The sequence below is a fragment of the Barbus barbus genome, assembly GCF_936440315.1.
Source record: "Barbus barbus genome assembly, chromosome: 2".
NCBI classification, from domain to species: Eukaryota; Metazoa; Chordata; class Actinopteri; order Cypriniformes; family Cyprinidae; genus Barbus; species Barbus barbus.
In genome coordinates, this window is record NC_136730.1 from 20,301,835 (window position 1) to 20,322,123 (window position 20,289).

Here is a 20,289-nt window from a genome sequence, read left to right on the forward strand (position 1 = left end):
CCACTAGAGCGACGGAACAGAACCGCTGACGCGCGCCGCAGAAGAGATGTGATTGGCTGAGGGAATTAGGAAAGCCGCCGGCAGAAACTTTGTCCGTGATCCGTGTTGATGATCTCGTGCTGCGGTCGGTGTTGAAGTTTCGTCCTTTGACAGCACATATTCAGTAAGTTCGACGGACCGCACTGATATTACAGTGACATCGTTTGGCCTTGATATCCAGACATGGGCGAAAGCGAGGGTTGATGTGCGGACTGACATCGTCTGGCGCCAGGATGCTGTGACAGAAACAAATAACGTTAGCTCTCCTCTAACGTTAAGTTTACAGTAATCTGTTCAGTTCAATGATTGTATGTGTGCAAATATAAGGATTAGTTCCCATAATTAAATTAGGTGCCATTGTTTTGTACAGTTTATGTATTTTTCAGACTATTTTTAAAACCCATAAACTTTATTATTTTCATAAATGAGTCAGTGACATTGTTTGGATGAATATAGCGTGCAACGAGTAACTACAGTCTTCTGAAATATACTGCAAAAATAAGTTTATTTTTAGTCATTGTTCAACACTTTAACCCCCGGTTTCACAGACGAGGCTTAAGCCTAGTCCTAGACTAAAATGTAAGTCTGAGCTGTTTCATCTGAAATAAACTTGCACTGACTGATCTTAAAATATACCAGTGCCTTTGTTTTGTCTCAAGATGCACCCCAGTAATGTTTTTGTCTAAGCATGTTTATTCAAATTACTTAAATGTCTTAATTGAACTATTGACTATGTCTGTTAAACCGGGCCTAAGTCTAATAAACTAAACGGCGTGGACGTACACTATATTACCAAAAGTATTGGGTCACCCCCTTCTAATGAACATGTTTGACTACTTTAGTAATTTATATGAGTACAGATCTTAATGTTTAAGCATATAATGATATTCTAGGGAATTGCGTGCTTCTAATTTTATAGCAACAGTTTGGACAGGACCCTTTTCTATTCTAACATGACAGTGCCTCTGTGTATAAGGCACGGTTCAAAAAGACACGATTGATTCAGTCAGTGTGGAAGAACTTGACCGGTCTGCAGAAAACCAAGTCCTGATCTCAGCTGAACTCCTCTGGTGTGACTTTATATGCAGACCTTGAGCCAAAAACTCATCACCAAACACCAATGACATGTACATAAGGGTACTGTCATTTTAGACACGTCCAAAACTGTTGCAACAGAGATAGAAATACAATTTTTAAATGCATGAATTATGTTTCCATCTTTGTTGCCACAGTTTTGTTAGTGCCTTTTTCTGTTCTAAAGAAGGGGGTGTTCCAACACTTTTGTCCTTATAGTGTCTATACATGTCATTGGTGTTTGGTGATTTGGCATTATATGCTTAAACATTAAGATTTGTACCTACTAAAGTAGTCAAACCTGTTCATTAGAAGGGGGTGACCCAATACTTTTGGCAATATAGTGTATCTGCAACAGTATAAAGACGTGAATATTTAATAATAAAATGCTGAGGCAGTTTATGCTTGGCTTTCTCTTTGCAAACAACTCGCTGTAATATACTGGAACCGCTTTACAGAAGCAGTATTGTGGTGATAGGTTGTTTCTTAAAACTGTACATAAAAATATTACTAATGCTAAATTTACTGACAACATATAGTATTTATTTGGAACTGTATAAATACATTTAATTTCATAATTTAAAATATATTTTAATTAGAATATATTATTAAATTTTATATTAAATTAATATTTGACCACGGACCCCCAGAAAACCTAGACTTCAGAGAGTGATGATAACTGCTGTTTGTGTATTTGGTCACTTTAATAATGTTGTAGATTTATTGTTGAACTGTAGGTCCTTTACCATGTCTTCCTGTTCAGAAACACACAAAAGAGGAAAAGTTGCCAATAATTTACTTGAACGCCACTGAAAGTAGAATTCAGTTGTATTTATGTTCTAGAATTGATCATATGCTCTTATCTCTCTGTCTACAGATCCGTGCACCATGCTTGATCCATTAGAAAATGGCCTGTTTGACATACCAGATTACGAGCACATAGAGGATGAGAGATTCCCTCCTCTCCCTCCTCCATCATCGCCTGGTCAGGGAGACATTGAGGAGGATCCTTTTGGCAATGGAGAGGGTTTGTTTTTCATTCGTAATAATTTAAAAAATTTAGATTAATGATGCTCATATGTTATAAGTGCTCAAAATCTTTATTAAGGTGATTTTTGTCCAATTGATGCTATAGCAATGTGAGCTGTTCCCATGCTACATAATCCCTGCTGTTCATACTGTACATAGCAGAGTTTTCTGTGGAGTTTAATCTTGCGTTAGGATGAAACCCACATTTTTGTGTGTTTAGGTGAGGAGGAAGGAGAAGTGTCAAAACTAGCAGAAGTGCCAGTGGCAAAAAGACGAACAGCGAAGAGGCCTCGGCCTAAACTGGATGCAAACAGGTACTGAACCAGGTGCCAGTTAATTAATAATTATTTCTGCAATCATGCAGTGTATATATAATGTATAGCAAATCTCAGCAACCTGATATTTGTTTTTTAATTGTAAAATGCAACTATATTATCACCCAGCTCTTTATATTGCTCTAATGTACTATGTAGCATTTTTACTACTTTATTGCTTGTATCATCACAAAATATAAAATATATTACAAGATTAAGATGTTATAAACATTAGCATCATGATTTTCTCTATTACTGCTTTAAAACAATATTTATTATGAAAGGTGCTATAAATAAATATGAGTTGACTTGAGTTTCTCCAGTGTTTACTGTTCATCTCTTCTCTCTTTTAGGTTGATTTCTGAGAAGGGTCTTCCAGCTTTGCGTACATTATTTGAAGATGTTAAGTTCAGAGGCAAAGGGCATGAGGTAATTGCTCACTTTTCACTTCATCCTCACCATTTGTGTGTGAAATATTGAAATACTCCTGAACTCAGGTGCCGTTATTGGTTATTCCAACATTTATGTATATAAGTCAATATGATATGTGAATACAGTTGTCAGTGTGCACCCTCTTCATTTATTTCTGATTCAGGCAGAGAATCTAAAGTTCCTCTTGCAGAAAATGGAGAACTGGGCCCATCGTCTATATCCTAAAATGCAGTTTGAGGAGTTCATTGATAAAGTAGAGAGTTTGGGTGGTAAAAAAGAAGTTCAGGTAAGATGTTTGGTACTAATGAAAAAGAACACTTTATCATGAGGCAAATTCAGGCTTAACTAGGGGCAGTTCACACAGGGTGCTATTTTTTCATGTAATTTTACTTTTTATGTCTGATTTTTTTGGTTTATATATTTGGAAAAAGTAATATTCTTGGCATTTATGCCTTTATTAATGTAGGACAGTAGAAGTGGGGACAGGAAGTGATAAGAGAGGGGAGGAAAAGGCCATGTGTTGTACTCAGACTCGGGTCCTATCCAACCAGTCTATTTTAAATGTTACTAGACAAACAGCAAAGGCTGTTGCACCATGTTTCACTGTTTTTTCTTGATGCCACACCATGATTGCTATGTTTTTCATTTTAAATGTGTGCTTTAACATTAACAATAGTGCATGGGACTTAAAGCACATATAGATGCCTTCTGTTTAATCAACGCAAGAATGAATCCTGTTTGAATACGATATTTAATCTAGGAAGCGTGGACCTCATTTAAAAATGTGTGATATTGTACGTCCTTAATGGAAGCTGTCTGCATCCTTTGTTAATGCTTTACTTTTTTTTCCCCATTAGACATGTCTGAAACGAATTAGATTGGACATGCCAATAACACATGAGGACTACGTTGGTAATGATACTTGAACTTTTGGCTGTCTTGCACAACATTTGAAAGCAGCAGGTATAAATGTATTGACTTTCTATTCCCCTTCAGAGGAGGCTGAGGTTCTAGTACCGGAAGAGTCTGAACCAGTTGGAGACGAAGGTTTCCCTGAAGATCCGTTTGTCCATTCTACTCCTGCTCCAGCCTCTCTCACGGAGGAGCAGCAGCAGCGCATAGAGCTCAACAAACGGCTGGCTCTGGAGAGGAGACTTGCAAAGCAGAAACAGTTAGGTGTGTGGAGTCATTAATGTCATATTGTCATCACCGTCATGTTAGTATGGTGCATTATGATTAGAATGAAAGTTCTCTCATTTGCCTATAGTCCTGGAAAAAATCTTGGTCCACTGTTATGCATATAGATTCAGCTGCTTGAGTCTAAATTTTGTATCATTATTTGATAATTTTCCCCCCAGAATCCTCTCAGAATTCCATCCAGGCAGATGCAGATGAACCTTCAACCAGTTCTTCAGGACAGTACCTCAGTCAAGAGAATCAGGGCACTTTTGATCAGAGCACCTCAGCCCAAACGCCACTCAAACAAAAGTCAGCTGTGCTTCAGAATTCCCCTTTATATGATAATGAGTGTGCTAGTCCAGTTCCAAATGGCATAGTTGATGATGATGATGATAATAGCAATTGAACCAATCCTCCCCGTTTGTACCAAGAGGACTGTGAATAAAAGTGTTTTGGCAAGGGCACCTGCAGTCAGATGGGATTTTTCATGTTTACCCTTGTAAAATCTTCCCAGTCATATGCCAAACATCTTTTTGCATCTCGTTGACATGTTTTTTAATGCCAACCCAGGGCTTGTTCACCACAATGATCTTATACACACATTAATCTAGTTCAGTTTGCTTGCATTTTGTCATATCATCTTTCATCCTCTGTGAGGATTTTGCTCAGATTCAAACATTTCCCCTCATTTTATTCTTAGGTTCACTGTAAGCTCTATGTGAACCTGAGAATAAAATCACCACTTGGCTGAAGTTTATTATAATGTCCCAATGCAAGCACACAATACTGCAGGACAAAGTGAGCTTTTTTTTTTTTTTTTGAAAATGTCAAGTTTGTCATCACCTTGTAATTTTACTGTCAGTTATGTTTATCCCTGTTATTTCAGTGTATTTTTTATTTTCTGAATAAAAAAGTTAATGTAGAAAACCATTTGTGTGTATTGTGATTTGTGTAGACCTATATTTTGAATAGTGCTGTCAAATGATTCATCACAATTAATCGCATCCAAAATATGTTTTTTTTGTTTACATGTATTTATTATGCATATATAAATACACACAGTATATATTTACGTGTATATTTATATTCATATAATTTATATTATAAATGTTTAATATATAAACAACAATGTACATGCATGTGTATTTATATAAACTGAATAAATATACACAGTACTAGCATATATTATGTAAACAAACTTTTATTTTGGATGTGTTTAATCGTTTGACAGCACAAATTGAAGTATATGACTTAAAATCTGATCAGATTGTAAAACACTAGACGTCATACACTAAACAACCAAGGATCACACAATGCCATGTAAAGTCATTCCGAGCAACAAAATAAACATGACTTATTGCCAGGAGACACATAACAAAATGGGGGGCTCAAGACTGGTAATGTGCAACTAGTTTTGACTTTAAATTAGGGCAAATATCTGGGTATAAATGTATTCCAGCCTTCAGTAGAGATGCTTAAGTGTCTCACTTTAATTCTGTAGAATCACAGAAGAAAAGGAAATGTGGATCATAAAAACATTGGTGACAAAAATACATTTTATTTCCAAAAATATTTACAATTTTTACATGATCAAAATGGAAAGCAGTAACAAATGCAAACATCTTGGAAATCTATAAGCCTGCTTCAAACTATATTTAGTTTACACACTGGTTTCTCTTAATGTTTTTCATTTAATTTGCCTCATTGAAATTAAAACTTGACACCACAATGTAAGATGATCCCTAGAGTGTATCTACAGTCCAAAAGCTGATCTTCAAATATAAAGTCATTGACTTCACAGGAAACTATGGTGAAGAACCTGACCAACTGTCCCTTGAGAATTCACGTATTGGACAATGCAAAGAAACCAGTGTTCATAAATCCTGAGTAAATGTAACTCATTTTTGTCTGTTCACATCTGGACATTTCAATGGAAGTCCATGACAAATATTACAAAACAATCTCTAAAGCTTTCTAATCAATTGTAGAAATAGCAGTAAAGGGCTAAGAAGCTGCAGTGCAAGTCTGTTCCTCTGTATTTCTGATTTGACAGACAGACAGATCCAGTAAGGCAAGTTCACTGATCTCTTGTAACAGGACATAGAGGTTTGGTGTTCTGCTCTGTCTGAACTGCCTCTCCTCCCTGCTCAGTTTGGGCTTCCTCTCCCTCTCTTCTTCCGCCTGGAGGGAGGCTTCTTCTGCCCAGCGCACCACTTCCTGAACCAGCTCAGGCCGACCGCGACCAGCTGGATGTGACTCGGGCTGCACAGGGCAATGGGGCTTGTTGCTGATAAGCTCCAGACACAAGCTGTCAGCATGGCAACGGGACGGTTCTACAGAGATACGAACCTGCGGAGGAAGACAGGCACAAAAAGAAGAAGGAAAACATGATGTTAGAAGATGTAACAGACATATCTATGACAGTCTAAATAAAGGTGCCACAAACAAGGTGATTTTTTTCTGTTTGCTGAGAATATACTTACTGTTACGTGGTCAAAGAGGTAAAATGTATGAGTTCCAGTGCTGGTGCAGGTGCTGATCCTGTCAGGGTATCTCTGCAATGTCCCTGCCTTCCACTCGCACCTTCCATTTCCATCAATACTGACCACCTGACCCTCTCGATCCTTAAGATACACAGCTCCCTTCACACCATACCTGTGTGAATAGAGAAGTGTTACAGCAGCTTATAATCAAACCGCATGTCCACATTATATGCAAGAGATAATTTTAGCATACACTTCCATTCAAAAGTTCGGGGTCAGTAAGATTTTTTTTTGTTTAAAAGAAATTAATTACTTCTTAATTATTTCCCCTTTTTATTCAGCAGTAACTTGTTACAAAACAAGCTTTCTATTTCAAATAATTGCTGTTTTTTTTATTTTCTATTCATCAAAGCAAGACATCATAATTGTTTTCAATACTAGTAATATTCAAAAATGCTTCTTTAGCACCAGATCAGCATATTAGAATGATTTCTGAAGGATCATGTGACACTGACGACTGCAGTAATGGCTGCTGAATATTCAACTTTCCACAAGTATTTTAAATTTATATCTCACTATATAACTGTTTTAATGCATTTTTTGATCATATATCAGAGTGTGCATACATAGTATGCATAGTAGTGTAGTTTTTTGTATGTAACATTTTCTTTGGTACAAACACTAAGTAATATTCCATAAGCAGGTCATTACTGTGGTACGAAGGCAAGAAAGCCATTAGCTCGGACAGCATAGATCACAGCATCAGCCACACAGCGCTCATCTGTGTTGGAGTCTTTGTCTCTGAAGTAGAGGCACTGGAAGAGCTCTGTGGACTGCTTCTGTGCGTGCTGTGCTGCCTGTCACACAAACAGAGAGTGCAGAAAGTGTTGAGGTAATTTCCCGAGAATTACATTACTGCAGTTTTACTACAATAAAGTACTGATACAAAAGCTAATGGCCCCCACTTACTCTGTTTTTATTGTTGATATGTTGAGCTAGTTCCTCAAGTTCTTTGTTACTGGCTAAGGGTTTGCTTAGTGATCCTTCCTTCTCCAGCTGAATAGCAGCCATGAGCAGCCGGTGAACTAATACATCGGCATAGCGTCTGATTGGAGAGGTAAAGTGAGTGTATCGATCCAGAGCAAGACCTGAAAATGACATAAATAGCAAGACCAAATTTAAGCTTTCATCTTTTTCTTAAGTTCAAGCAAACAAATTTACCAATATGCCTCTATGTCAATTAGGGTTTTAAAGGGATAGTTCACCCAAAATAGACAATTTTGTCATCATTTACTCACCCTCATGTTGTTCCAAACCTATACAAGTTTCTTTCTTATGTTGAACATAAAAGAAGATATTTTGAAGAATATCTTCTTTTGTGTCTCAAAATAAGAAGAAACTTATACAGGTTTGAAACGACATGAGGGTGAGTAAATGACGAAATTTTCATTTTTGGGTGAACTATTCCTTTAAGGCGTGGTAGAATGTTTATTCATACTACTACTACTAAAATTTGGCCTATAGCATCTGTAATATGCAATAATGAGATTACAAATGAGCTGTAAGGATGACTAAATAAATAAAAAGCATGTACCGTAGTGATAGTACTGTTCTTCTGGGCAGGCTCCTGTAGAGAAGTAAAGGGCATTAGACATTGCCTGGGTGGCCATCATTCTCACTAACTTGTTCACCAGGGGGTCCTGAGGATCCACAGCTTGTTCCAGAGAATCAGCAAGAGCTCTGTTTGACCTAGATGCAATGCAGACACACGTAAAAATACATGCATGTAATGCAATCCATCTCTCACCATACTGATTATATTATTACTCTCATTAGATTTATTTACTTTGGCTCTATCTTTATTTAGATATGCAATACTGTTCAAATGTTTGGAGTCAATAATAAAAGATGCATTTTTCAAATAAATGGAAAAAAAAAAAGTATCAGGTTTTCACATAAATATTAAGCAGAGCAACTCTTTTTAACACTGATAATAATAAGAAAGGTTTCTTGAACACCAAATTAGCATATTAGAATGATTTCTGAAGGACCAAGTGAAATTGAAGTTATGGCTGCTGAAAATTCAGTTATTTTAAAATATTACAGTTTGTACTCTATTTTTGATCAAATACATACAGCCTTGGTGATTAATTTTGAGAAAAACTTACCCAAAGTTTTTAAAATTATTTTTTACCTTGTATCAATACTAAAGCCACGGGCCTTGGCACAGTCGATGAGGTGATTGAAGAACTCCTGTTTTGGAGGTGGGTGATGACGCAGAAGAGCTTGATGTGGAAAGTTCTCCTGTATCTTGCGTGCCACCCAGTGGTTGGCATAGATCATACACTCTGCCACAGTCTCATGAACTTCCAGAGGCTGTCTGGGCACAAGGGCTGTAATGTTCTTCTCCTCATCCAGCTGAGCCCTCACCTCCACCCCCTCCAACTCCAGAGCACCACCCTTATCTCTCTGTGCACGGAGGTGTCTGGCCACCCTCGTCAGGGTCTCTAGGGCTTGCAAGAGTTCAGCTAGTTTCTGGTCTCGCTGTGAACCCTTGAGCTGGCTTAGCTCAGGTACCTCGACCTCCTCGCCATTCAGCAGACTCTGGGCCAGCTCATAGTGAAGCTGATAGGAGGAGCGGATTAGAGTGCGGCCGTACCAAACCGTACACACATCCAGAGTCTCAGCATCCAGCTCCCACAGCACACTCATGGCATATCTGGAACATATCACAAAGTGATTCCCTGTTATATTCTATTAAAGAATACAGAGAGAAAATCCACTGATTTCAGCAGCATATTAGGTCAAGTCTCAAAAAGCAGGGAAAGGTTTGTGTGTTACTCACCGGTCCACTCCTCCTAGGAGGGAGCACAGATCAGCACTCAAAACTGCTGGCAGCATGTCATACCTGCGGTCAGCCAGGTAGTAAGTGGTTGCCCTGGGTTTAGAAAAAAAAGATGCAACTTATTTAATGTATACTTTAGTTACTGTAGTATTAGATGCTATTTAAATATGTACAAATGCACATTCAGCACAGAAATTTGATAATAAACCCTCTACCATTCAAACGTTTGAGGTCAGTAAAGGCCCATTCACACGAAGAACAGTAACTATGAAGATAACGCTTTAAGCTTTATTAACTATAAATTCAAATTCTATGTGAATAGAGAAGTCCACACCAGAACCACTGGAATCACTTTCTGAAAAAAATCTTTTTCCAGCTAATGAATGATGAAGACATCGTCAGCCAATGAGAACCCACCTGACTTAACCTTGAGCATTTAAAGCAGCAGGCACCTGAAACTGCAGCGTGCATTTATAATAAGCAAAATGTTATCATTCTTGGTGTAGATAAGGCTTAAAATTTATTTTTTTTGATACTTTTATTAAGCAAGGACACATTGATCAAGTAACAGTAAAACATTTATAATGTTACATAAGATTCATCTTTCAAATAAACGTCGTTCTTTTTAACTTTCTATTTACCAAAATGTTCTAAAAAAAGTATCACAAAAGTTTCCACAAAAATATCAAGCAGCATAACTGCTTATAATAAGAAATCAGAAATGTTTCTTAAGCTCCAAACAAGAATTTTAGAATGATTTCTGAATAATCAGGTAACAATGAAAACTGGAGTAATGGCTACTGAAAATTGCCATCACACAAATAAGTTACCTTTTCAAATGTATTAAAATACATTGTAATAATATTTCACAAATATTTCTTGTTTGTCCTGTATTATTGATCTAATAAACAGTCTTGGTAGACATAAGAGATGCCTTTCAAAAACAAAAACAAAAAAAACTGTAGTGTATGAATAATCATTATTCTTGTGTACCATCAAAATATGAGACCAAACAATTATCTAAACACATCAAAATAAAAACATTAAACAATAATATACTCTATTAATCCACCACTATATTTTGAATAACTGGCAAATTTCCATACCTTGACCGTGCCTCTAGATCTGTAAGAGAGCCCTCCCTGACAAAGTATGTGACATCGGCAATGTGGACACCCAGCTCTAACCGCTTCGCCCCAGGCAGAGTCCGCACAGACAAGGTATCATCCACATCCTCACAACCCTTGGGATCGATACTGAAAACCAGGTGTGTGTCTCTAAGGTCCCGCCGAGAGGACACTTCACTACTGTCCATCTGCCACCGGTTCTCCTCAGTGTTAACTGGCATCTCTCGCAACTAAGGAAACATTCAAAAACACTGACTTTTATAGTAATACACCTTGTGCATTTTTGAAGGCTTTACTATTGAGGATTCACTCTATTTTTAAGGCAAAAATCACAGTTTAAACATTTGAAATTATTTAAATCACATGCCAACGCTATGACCCCACCTGTGCCTCTGAGAATGGTGGAACATGGATGCAGTTCTCCAACAGGATGGACTGAATCTCAGTCTCCAGCTCGCCTGCTTTCCCAAGCACCCTCACACAGTGGCCATTGGGGTAAATAGAGGTACTTTCCCACGAATCCAGACGCACAATCACTCTTTGATCCTACACAGAGAAGAAATATTAACGATTTCTCACATGTACCAAGGCTGCATTTATTTGAACAAAATTAGTAAAAAAAAAAAAAAAAAAAGTAATATTGTGAATTAATATTTAATTGTTTTGTATTTTAGTGTATTTTAAAATGCAATTTATTATATAATATGATAACATAATAAACCATTAATAACAGTTGTGCCTTATTTCGTGAAGCATTCGAAATAAATGCATTCATTTAAAAAAATATTTTGTAGCATTATAGATATCTTTACTGTCACTTTTGATCAATTTAGTGCATCTTCACTGAATAAGAGTAATTATTTTCATAATAATGAATTACAATAGTAATTCTTCAGTCATTGATTTTTAATTTTCTACTAAAGATTTAAGTGGTGTCAACAATAATGTAAACATTACACTTGCCGCAAAAAAGATATGCAAAAACCATGTTGCATATAAAATGCTGAATTATATCTCCACCTGCAGAGCCTCAGCCTGCTGTGTGCTGATCCGGATTTTAGGGATGCGGTAGTCCCATGGAATAACCAGAATCTTTTTTGAATTTCGACTCTGTGACTGCATCTCCTCAAGAGGAGGAAAAGTGACAACGTAGTCTCTCCAGTTCCTCTGCAGAATACCCACAACCCTGCCTACAGGAAAGAGAGGAGAGAGTCAAAAAACAACCACAACTTATACAACGATCCATCTACAGCGAGGTCCAAAAATCTCCTCCCATATTGAAACTTTGGAAATCTAGTCATCTGAACCTGAAAGTTACCTGAAAGACGTAAAATGAAGAACACATTTTTTTCAATACAATTTTCACTCAAACACATAATACCATTTGTAATTAATAATAAAGGCATTTTCACCAGTGGTTCTCAGACTTTTGAACACCAGTGTGTGTGTAAATCCCTTCATCTGTCTGCATGTATATCAGTCAATCTTCACATTCTGCTCAGAATGTTCTAGACCAATTTTAATCATCATATACTCATGATTACCTGTGGGCATAGGCTGACTCTGTGTTTCCTCCAGTGGCTGCTCCTCTCCTTGACCCACTGTTAGTGCCATAGTCCTGCCTTTCCACTCATTACGGGGCAACAGTTCTATGACAACCGCATCTCCATGCACCGCCCGGTTACGATGCTTTGCTCCATTGATCAGCACATCACTATTTAGATCTAAAAACAAGTGATCATACAGGCAGGATCAAAGGTAAAAGACCATCAGCATCAATAAGAGCCTTTGTAATAAGTCATATTTGAAGGACTGATACAAGTATGTTGGGAACAACCTGTATTTTTGCTGGCTGAACCCTCATAACGGACAAAAGCCTCATTCTGTGCTCGATGTTTGTTCACACTGAGGATGCCCTGTAAGCGAAAGGAGTGGGTTGGAATGTAGTGTCCATAAGCCACTACCAAGACAGAGATCTGGTTTTAATAACAAGAGTGAGAGGCATTTACCTGGATGTACCTGCCAGATTTGATACCAGCCTCCAGCACCTCTGCAGGCAGGTGTTCAGCGTACATTTTCTCTACTCCCTCACTCTCTCGCTCTTGAAGAGTCTGAGCAATGGAGTTGTACAGATCATGGGTGGCCTGCAGGTCTGACCAGAAACTTAACAGGTACTCCTACAATAGAGTTCACTGGTGTTACCAATGGACAAGTATGTTGGTCTCATTTATTGCACTCATTTAGTCACATTCGAGAAATGCAAAACAGAGTAATCCCAGCTCTTGACTTTTTTTTTAAACATATGTATGGATAATGTATAATCAGCCTGTCACTAACACAAAATAAACCCTGACAGAGTGATCATACATTATCCTAAATAAATAAATGAACATAAGAAATAGATTATTGAAACAAAATATTTTTTGTGTGGAAAAAAAGAAACCATGTCGGTTCTACAATTTAGTGGTTATTAAACATATCTGACTCCAGAAAGATATTGACAATTCAACATCATAGATTTTGCAGGACATAAAATAAAAGAATATACCTGAGTCGGGATTACATACACTCCACTGTTTAAAGCTCTGAATTCTGAAATAGCATCATTATCTTCTGTAATCATGACCACCGGCTGGAGTCCAGCTAGATGATTGTAGTACCAAACTGCTGCATTGTACACATTTCTGGAACAGAATGTACATAGTGATTTTCTGCAACTCAGGTCAATGAAGTATCTATGTGCTCACTTCTCAAAAAGGTTGAATTTGCTTTACGTGCTTTTTAAAAAAAATAATAATAATTACACTTGCACTTTTCTATTGTATATTGAAAGTCAAAGTGCATGACTTTCTTTACACTTGAGGTTGATTCAAAAAGAATACTTTATTCTATAGCCAGGGTTTTCAAAGTGTGGGGCTCGGGCTTGCGCTTATTTGTATTAAAAATGCTTTAAGTAAATGTATTTTTTTCGTTACACTATATACATACATTTTGAACTATGAAACTGAAAAAGTTTTTTTTTTACTATTGAAAATTAGTACAAAATTAGAGGGTGGGGAGGTGCCATTATGTTGTGTCAAAAGGGAGGCCCACTGTCTATGACTTTGAAAAGGCCTGCTCTATAGTCTATTAATACTCGAAATAACCTTTTCTCAAAGTAAACAATGCCTAAAAGAAAGCGTAATACTCTATAGTCAGGACTCACCTTGTATGCCATTTGTCCTGAGACTCGCCCTTGTCTCTGGGGCAGTAGCAGTATTGCTGAAACTCATTGGCAAACAGCACACAATCATGGCGAGGATCCTTCAGTAAAGCACGCAGTCTGTTATAGTGCCTGTACAAGACAAAACAAAATGCAACTATGAAAGCAACCTGTAAAACTTACCCTTCCAAATTTCCTGAGGGAATTTTCCAAATTTTATTGACACACAGTGCTAGGATTTACAATACTTGGTTTAGTTAATAATAAGAACATTTAAATCTGATATCAAAAATGATATTTGAGGGGTTGACCTGCGTCCACGGGTGTGCTGAACAGTCTGGTAGGCTGTCTGGGTCAACACGATCCCCTGCAGCTCCCTGAACTCCAGGATTTCCAGGAAATCCCGAACCACTCCCACATCGGGAACCACATAGTGGGTCACATCTCCAGACAGCACCTTCCCGTCTATTGAAGCGCAAATGGTCAATATTATATAGCTAACCACTCTTAATAGCTAAATTCGGAACACAATAAAATAATGGCACCGGCTATTTTTAGCAATGGATTCTATTTACACTAAGTGAAAATAGCAGTATTTTTAGCGATATGTTATTTACACAAAGTGCAAATAGCTATAGATTCTATTGACACTATGTTAAAATAGCAATATTTTCTGCTATTCATACTACTTATTGCAAATAGTGGCAATTATCTGCACCTCGGTATTGTAGAACATTATAAAACAGTACGCAATAATATCGTATTGAGTGCAAATTATAGTTTTAATTCAAATTATTAAATGGATGTCATCTTATTGGGACAATAAAGCCCTCCCTACACCTACCCGATTCCTTCATTTTTATTGTAAATAAATGCCTTTCCGATGCAATATGAGACTTGAAAAGGAAGAAAAAAAAGTTGAGCAAAATGCGGGTTCGAACTCGGGTCGATCGTCAAAAAGTAAGTACATCTCCGCCACTGAAACTGATATAAAATAAAAGTCTTGTTTTATTGTTTACTAACCCAATCACGCGTTGGTGGGTGGAGTTAATATAAATAGCCTTTGCCAACAAGGCCGGCTATTTGCACTTAGTGTAAATAGAAACTCCGTAAAATAATACCTCACACACAAAAACATTATTTGCAAACTACAGATTTACTGTCTGAAGTTTTAGTGACAATAAATACTTTTGTTAGGTAGTTCACCCTGCAATTATTGTTTTTTGACCCTGCAATTAGCATGTTTGAAGAATTCTCTTAGGTAAATCACTGATCATGAACAGTTTAGTAAGGTGAATACAGGGTTAAGTAGAACAACCTGTAAACTTGTGTTTGTGCCATTACTGAACATACATCTACCACATTTAGTCACCAATATATATACATATATAGTATACTATAGTACTATAGTTCACTTTAGAATGTAAAGACCACACAATTTAAGATTGCCTGTTGTTAGCTATACTGATTCATTCACTATAATAATAATCATAATAAACACTTATTTCATGTTGTGTTGGCTCCCTACCGTTATGACAGTCCGCCTGACAGAGGGCGCTTCCACAAGGCAGCTGCTCCCTCAAATAGTGCTCCCGAACAACGCGGACCTTTCTACCCTTTGAGCTGTTCAAATGTAAAACTTTCTCGGTTTTAATCATGACCGGACCTTCCACAATAAACTACTATTGTTGACATTCAACAACAGCCAGGATTCCTCTATTCTTCTTTACCATGTTCATGTGTTTGTTTGGAAGGCATCAGCGCCATCTGCAGGACTGGAAGACGCAAACAAGCACGCACAGCTTCAAGTAGGCCGACTCTTAATAATATTTTGATTATACAATAATCAGACACGGAGACAAGTATTCTTTTATCATTTTATTATTTGTTATCTATATAATTATTAATAATCTGATAACCATGTTTATTCTCTATTTAGTTCAGAGCTTTTGTAAACTAGAAATCGTTAAATATTATAGGCTCAGAAGAAAGCCTATGTCTGTGTCTAAAAATTCAATATGGGAAAAAGCCAATAGATGTTCTCCCATTTCACGGACATAAACTTGATCTTCTAGACCAAAACTGCTGTGCATAGAGAAGCTGTGTCATAATGCTGATAATTTCCTTCCTATCTTGCATTTACAGGTTTTGACATTATACAATAATTAATAATATGCCAAGTAAACAACCTTCTTGATCAATTAGAAGCAGACATACAATCCAATACTTTGCAGTTCCAATAAAAAAGTGCTCAGTATAGAAATATTCATCAGATTGGTTCCTTCTGATAGTCTAAAACATTCAAACAAAAGACACTACCTAACATTTAAAAAAATATTTTTTGATTGTTCAGTTATGTAAAATTGCCTTGTGATTGTTTTGGCAAATCACTTTAAAAATGACAATGATTTCTTAATGACATCCTTTTGTCTTCACATAGGTGCAACATTAAATAAAATGTCTTTGGCATCATAGATTTGTTCTCATTTTGGACGTCCCTGTGGAAAGTTGGTCATCTGGATGTTGTCTCCTTGTAGTCCTGGGTTGTAGTAACCAAGTCCATCAAACTTCAGATCTAGTGGTGCACTGTTATCCAGTCGGAGAACTTTGAAAAAAATGATATGAGTGCATCACAGTGAAAAAATTATTCCGCATTATGTTCATAGAAGCCCTCACATATAATCACATGGATCTTTGTTCAAAGTGATGCAAATAATGACAGGTGAGTTTTATATTACCTGGATCAGGTGACATCTCTTCCACCAGTTTTCTGTGTGAGAAGTCTCTTCTGTTCCTTCGATTCAGAAAGATAAATGCTCCTAAGGCCAGGACCCCCACTACAATCCCAATGACTAGGACGATGCTCCATGCCTGCTCTTTCTTGCTTTCGGTAACATCTGAAGATAAACCTGTAAAGACATATTTCATGTTTATTGTAACAACGAAACAACCCTTGACTACATTAGAGATTTAAAAAAAACAAAAACATTTTGGACTGATTTTTTGGTAAATTCGGACCAACATCATCAGAGGACTTTCTAAGTCACAGTTTTAAATAGCTTTTTTAAAGTTGTAATGTTCCTGAAATTTATTAGTATACTTCATCAAGCCAAAACCATACAATCTGAATATATAAAAATAATTCTAAACATGCAAATATAACTCTTCTTTTCAGTTGGTTAGAGTCACATTCACTCAAAGGTCATGGAATTTGTTCTCCAGCAATGTCAGGTGTTCTTTGTCACATTGGTCCACACCCGACCCCCGAAAGGTGCCCCTCCCAATATCTGCAGGGTGAACATCACTCTTATTGTGAGGGAAGTGAGGTGTCAGTAACTAGACACTCTGGCCCAGACCAGAGGACAAACAAAGGCTGAAATCCAATCCAACTTGGAGGAACAGCAGCAAATATGTCTTTTATGACTGAATTGAGAAGCTAAGAATGAGGGTTAGCTTGGGGGATGAAATAAAAAGATTTGTGTAATCTTTGTGCTATGGAACTGGAGAGTGAAATAATGGTCAAAACACTATCAGTGACTCAGACTTGGAGTGAGAATTCTATTTCAGCTAAATCTTTTTGTCTCTCATCATATCATTTTAACACTTACTGTTCAAAAAGTTTGGCATCTGCAAGATTTTTAAATCTCTTACACTCACCAAGGCTGCAATATTTAAACAATAATACAGTCAAATATTTGTATTATTTGTAATTACTGTTTTCTATTTTAATATATTTGAAATGTATTCCTGTGATGGCAAAGCTGAATTTTCAGCAGCCATTGCTCCAGTCTTCAGAGTCACATGATCCTTCAGAAAACATTCTAATATGATCATTTGATGTTCAAGAAACATTTCTTATAAACACTGATTATTAGTGTTTGATTAATGCTGATTTGTGAGTCTCACCTCTTTCAGAATTCTCTCCGATGCCAATAAGTTCGGTCTGGTTTACTTCTGTATCCTCTGTGGCAGGAGCCGGGACGTCTTCAGAGAAGGCAGGTGGAATTGCTGCCGTTGTTGTACTGTATACCGGTGGTTCAGTTGGACTCACTGTAGTTTGGTTCTGGATGCTTTCATCTTTTGTTGTGGTGGTCGGACTTTTAGTGGTGCTGTTGGTGGGTACATCATCTGAGGGAAAATATCCAGAACCAGATTCATCATGGCTGCTCTCTGTCGTGGTAGTCTCAGGTTGTGGAATGGTATATGTGTCATCAAGAGCAGATTCATTTGTGTGTTCTGGCTCTGCTGTGGAGGTGTTTGTGGCTGTGTCCTGTGTCAGTGTTTCATTGGATTCTGCCGATGTATCTGAGAGCTCAGAACTTGAATTAAGTGCAATCATTGGAGGTAGTGTTGTAGCAACGGGACCGTCAGAACTAGCTTCCTCAGCAGACTGCTCAATGCTCTGTTCCAATGTTGTGGAATTCTGCTCTCCTCCTTGACTGTAATAAATTGAGCCAAATGCTTGTCCTTCATTTTCTGAACTGCTCTCTGGTTTGGCTTGTGCATTCTCATTGCTTTGTATGTGTTCCTTACTTGGTTGAGCAGCTACTTCCTCACCAAATATTTGTTCTCCGTTGTTGTCTGTAGTCTCATCCCTTCTTGTGTCGGGTATCTGGGTGGACACTTGTTGAAACGTCTGAAGTATCAAGAGGAGTGCAAGTGTGATGCCTAGTGGCAGTTTCATATTTGGTTCCTCTACCTGCCAAAATAAGACATGTTACTGTGAGGAGTGAATGTGTATATCACAAAAAAACATAAACAATGTCGAATATATTCTGCTATTTTAAATGCAACATAAGTTATATTGCATATACGACATCTGCTCCCCAAAATTAATCAACATTTGGGAAAAGCACAACCTATGATGTCTCTCTATACAAAATGAAAGTGTTCTTTCTCAGAAACCTTTATTTAGCAGCCCTTTGTTCCACTCCAATGAGTCCTGCTCACTGAAGTGTATCTAAGCCCTCTTGATGCAAGTGTAATATATACCATTCAACCATGTCAGTACATTGCAATAACAGAAGGTGAGCACGCAATATTCTGTGTTCTGTGTATGGTGTTCAATGTACACACCCAAACTAGATGCACATTTTGAGGGAAATTATGACAAAACAAAACACAAAAGAACGAAGTGATGCTCATAAAAATATTTGTATAAATATTTAAATAATATGCTTTGATGAGACAGACGTGGCATGATAATGTGGGGTATTGGTATATTATATTTTGATGTGCTGTTGAACAGACGCACCCACACTTAACATGTGACTAACAGAGTGACTATTTCCATCACATCGTCACTTCAGTTATTCCTGTTTGTCCAGTTCATCTGCTATCATCTATTATTGCCAACCACCAACAAAAGTACAATTAAACAGTGATAATGTTACAGAAATGAAAGGGTTTGAAGGAATAAAGAGTACTTGTGTCCTGTTTTTGTGTGTATTTAGTATAGAACATTTAATCTGGCATGTCATGTCTGAACCAAATGTTGTGTAATTATTTTTATTATTTACAACAAATATTTTATATTTTTTTGTATTGCTGTTCTTTATTTTACGGTCAGTTTATGAATTATATATTTGTGAGTTATTATTATTATTATACTATTATTACAGTTTGTATTATAGTTTATTATGTTTTCAGGCATTTTTCTGAGCGAACATGTGAAGTCTATATGAAATTGTAAAATTCAAAAGTTAAAGTACATGTCTATTAAATTAGAAATGTAAAATAATAAAATTTTAGAGGAAAATATACTATTAATAATCTTAGAATGTGCCAGAACAGGTTTCCCAGTTATGAGTTTGTGGTATCTCCTATGTGGAAGTGTGATACAGCAGTCACATGATGTCAATAATACAATATACTGAGAAGATATGTGTGTGGTTATAATATAACATATATTTCAAACGTTTGTTTAATGGATACCTTTTGGTTCATTGTTTATTAGTTCATCTGTGTCTCCAGAAAAAACTCATACCTATATGCATAATTTTATTAATAACTTTCTGGAATTAAAACTCTTATAGGTTTGTGGCTCCATTCGTCAAACATCCCAAAGGTAATTTATTTTTAAGTTATTTGTAATCATGATTTCCTTCAATGGATCACAATTTCAATAGCCTTCATACCACTGACATCTAATACCTACTCTTCATTTTACACCAAACTAGGCCAGATGAATTTTAATGCAGAATAACATTCCTCAATAGGTTTCTATGTATTAAAAATGAAAACTGTGTATCTACCTGAGCGCTGCCTGTTGGACTCGGGTGAGATGATAGAGGCAGGTTGAAGTAAAATGGTTTGAGAGTTCAGAGAGTGTGCATCCAGAGACAAGAGGCAAGGGGAGGGACCTGTCTCACTTGTGGCTACCTGGGAACTGGCCTTTCCAGAATGTGCACCTGCAAACCACACCTCTGCATCAAACTCCCTGGATGCAAATAAAGCGCTCATGAGCGTCAGTTGTAAATAGAACTGAAACTCAACGTCAATCTCCATTCATATGTCAGTCATACACACCCTCATCAGTGTACACAGGTTTATCGTGGAGGTAGAT

General features: G+C 37.0%; 3 protein-coding genes across 5 annotated transcripts; 1 reads left to right on the plus strand and 2 right to left on the minus strand.

The window, feature by feature from the left end:
- The first annotated feature begins 45 nt into the window (after positions 1–45).
- LOC306844197 (TIMELESS-interacting protein-like) lies at positions 46–4,996 on the plus strand. 3 transcript variants are annotated; one of them, XM_079376153.1, is made up of 8 exons: positions 46–163; positions 1,991–2,140; positions 2,363–2,456; positions 2,810–2,885; positions 3,052–3,174; positions 3,746–3,800; positions 3,885–4,064; positions 4,247–4,996. In XM_079376153.1, the coding sequence occupies exons 2-8, from the start codon at positions 2,002–2,004 to the stop codon at positions 4,471–4,473; spliced, it is 894 nt and encodes a 297-aa protein (XP_079232279.1). In that variant the 5' UTR covers positions 46–163; positions 1,991–2,001; the 3' UTR covers positions 4,474–4,996. The 3 variants fall into 3 exon arrangements, with proteins under 3 accessions (XP_079232279.1, XP_079232280.1, XP_079232281.1); XM_079376154.1 differs by having other exon boundaries at positions 52–295; XM_079376155.1 differs by having other exon boundaries at positions 55–312.
- A 257-nt stretch (positions 4,997–5,253) lies between these two features.
- On the minus strand, positions 5,254–15,465 carry LOC306880835 (DIS3-like exonuclease 1). The gene is made up of 17 exons (XM_079434616.1): positions 15,253–15,465; positions 14,036–14,189; positions 13,728–13,856; positions 13,071–13,206; positions 12,532–12,699; positions 12,360–12,438; positions 12,067–12,246; positions 11,543–11,712; positions 10,907–11,068; positions 10,502–10,752; positions 9,396–9,488; positions 8,745–9,269; positions 8,145–8,299; positions 7,520–7,698; positions 7,262–7,407; positions 6,551–6,722; positions 5,254–6,416 (listed from the first exon to the last, which is right to left on the minus strand). The coding sequence occupies exons 1-17, from the start codon at positions 15,380–15,382 to the stop codon at positions 6,072–6,074; spliced, it is 3,174 nt and encodes a 1,057-aa protein (XP_079290742.1). The 5' UTR covers positions 15,383–15,465; the 3' UTR covers positions 5,254–6,071.
- A 149-nt stretch (positions 15,466–15,614) lies between these two features.
- LOC306880170 (uncharacterized protein) lies at positions 15,615–20,032 on the minus strand. The gene is made up of 4 exons (XM_079433503.1): positions 19,979–20,032; positions 17,631–18,423; positions 16,463–16,633; positions 15,615–16,329 (listed from the first exon to the last, which is right to left on the minus strand). The coding sequence occupies exons 2-4, from the start codon at positions 18,406–18,408 to the stop codon at positions 16,208–16,210; spliced, it is 1,071 nt and encodes a 356-aa protein (XP_079289629.1). The 5' UTR covers positions 18,409–18,423; positions 19,979–20,032; the 3' UTR covers positions 15,615–16,207.
- Positions 20,033–20,289: the final 257 nt, after the last annotated feature.

Coding starts and splice junctions, on each gene's coding strand:
- LOC306844197 (XM_079376153.1), top strand. CDS start 2,002: ATGCTTGATCCATTAGAAAATGGCCTGTTTGACATACCAGATTACGAG. Junction 2,141..2,362: donor TCCTTTTGGCAATGGAGAGG/GTTTGTTTTTCA, acceptor TTGTGTGTTTAG/GTGAGGAGGAAGGAGAAGTG. Junction 3,801..3,884: donor AACACATGAGGACTACGTTG/GTAATGATACTT, acceptor ATTCCCCTTCAG/AGGAGGCTGAGGTTCTAGTA.
- LOC306880835 (XM_079434616.1), bottom strand. CDS start 15,382: ATGATTAAAACCGAGAAAGTTTTACATTTGAACAGCTCAAAGGGTAGA. Junction 12,439..12,531: donor AATCTGGCAGGTACATCCAG/GTAAATGCCTCT, acceptor TTTCGCTTACAG/GGCATCCTCAGTGTGAACAA. Junction 7,408..7,519: donor ATATCAACAATAAAAACAGA/GTAAGTGGGGGC, acceptor TTTGTGTGACAG/GCAGCACAGCACGCACAGAA.
- LOC306880170 (XM_079433503.1), bottom strand. CDS start 18,408: ATGAAACTGCCACTAGGCATCACACTTGCACTCCTCTTGATACTTCAG. Junction 16,634..17,630: donor CGGAGAGAATTCTGAAAGAG/GTGAGACTCACA, acceptor ATGTCTTTACAG/GTTTATCTTCAGATGTTACC. Junction 16,330..16,462: donor AGAGATGTCACCTGATCCAG/GTAATATAAAAC, acceptor TTTTTTTCAAAG/TTCTCCGACTGGATAACAGT.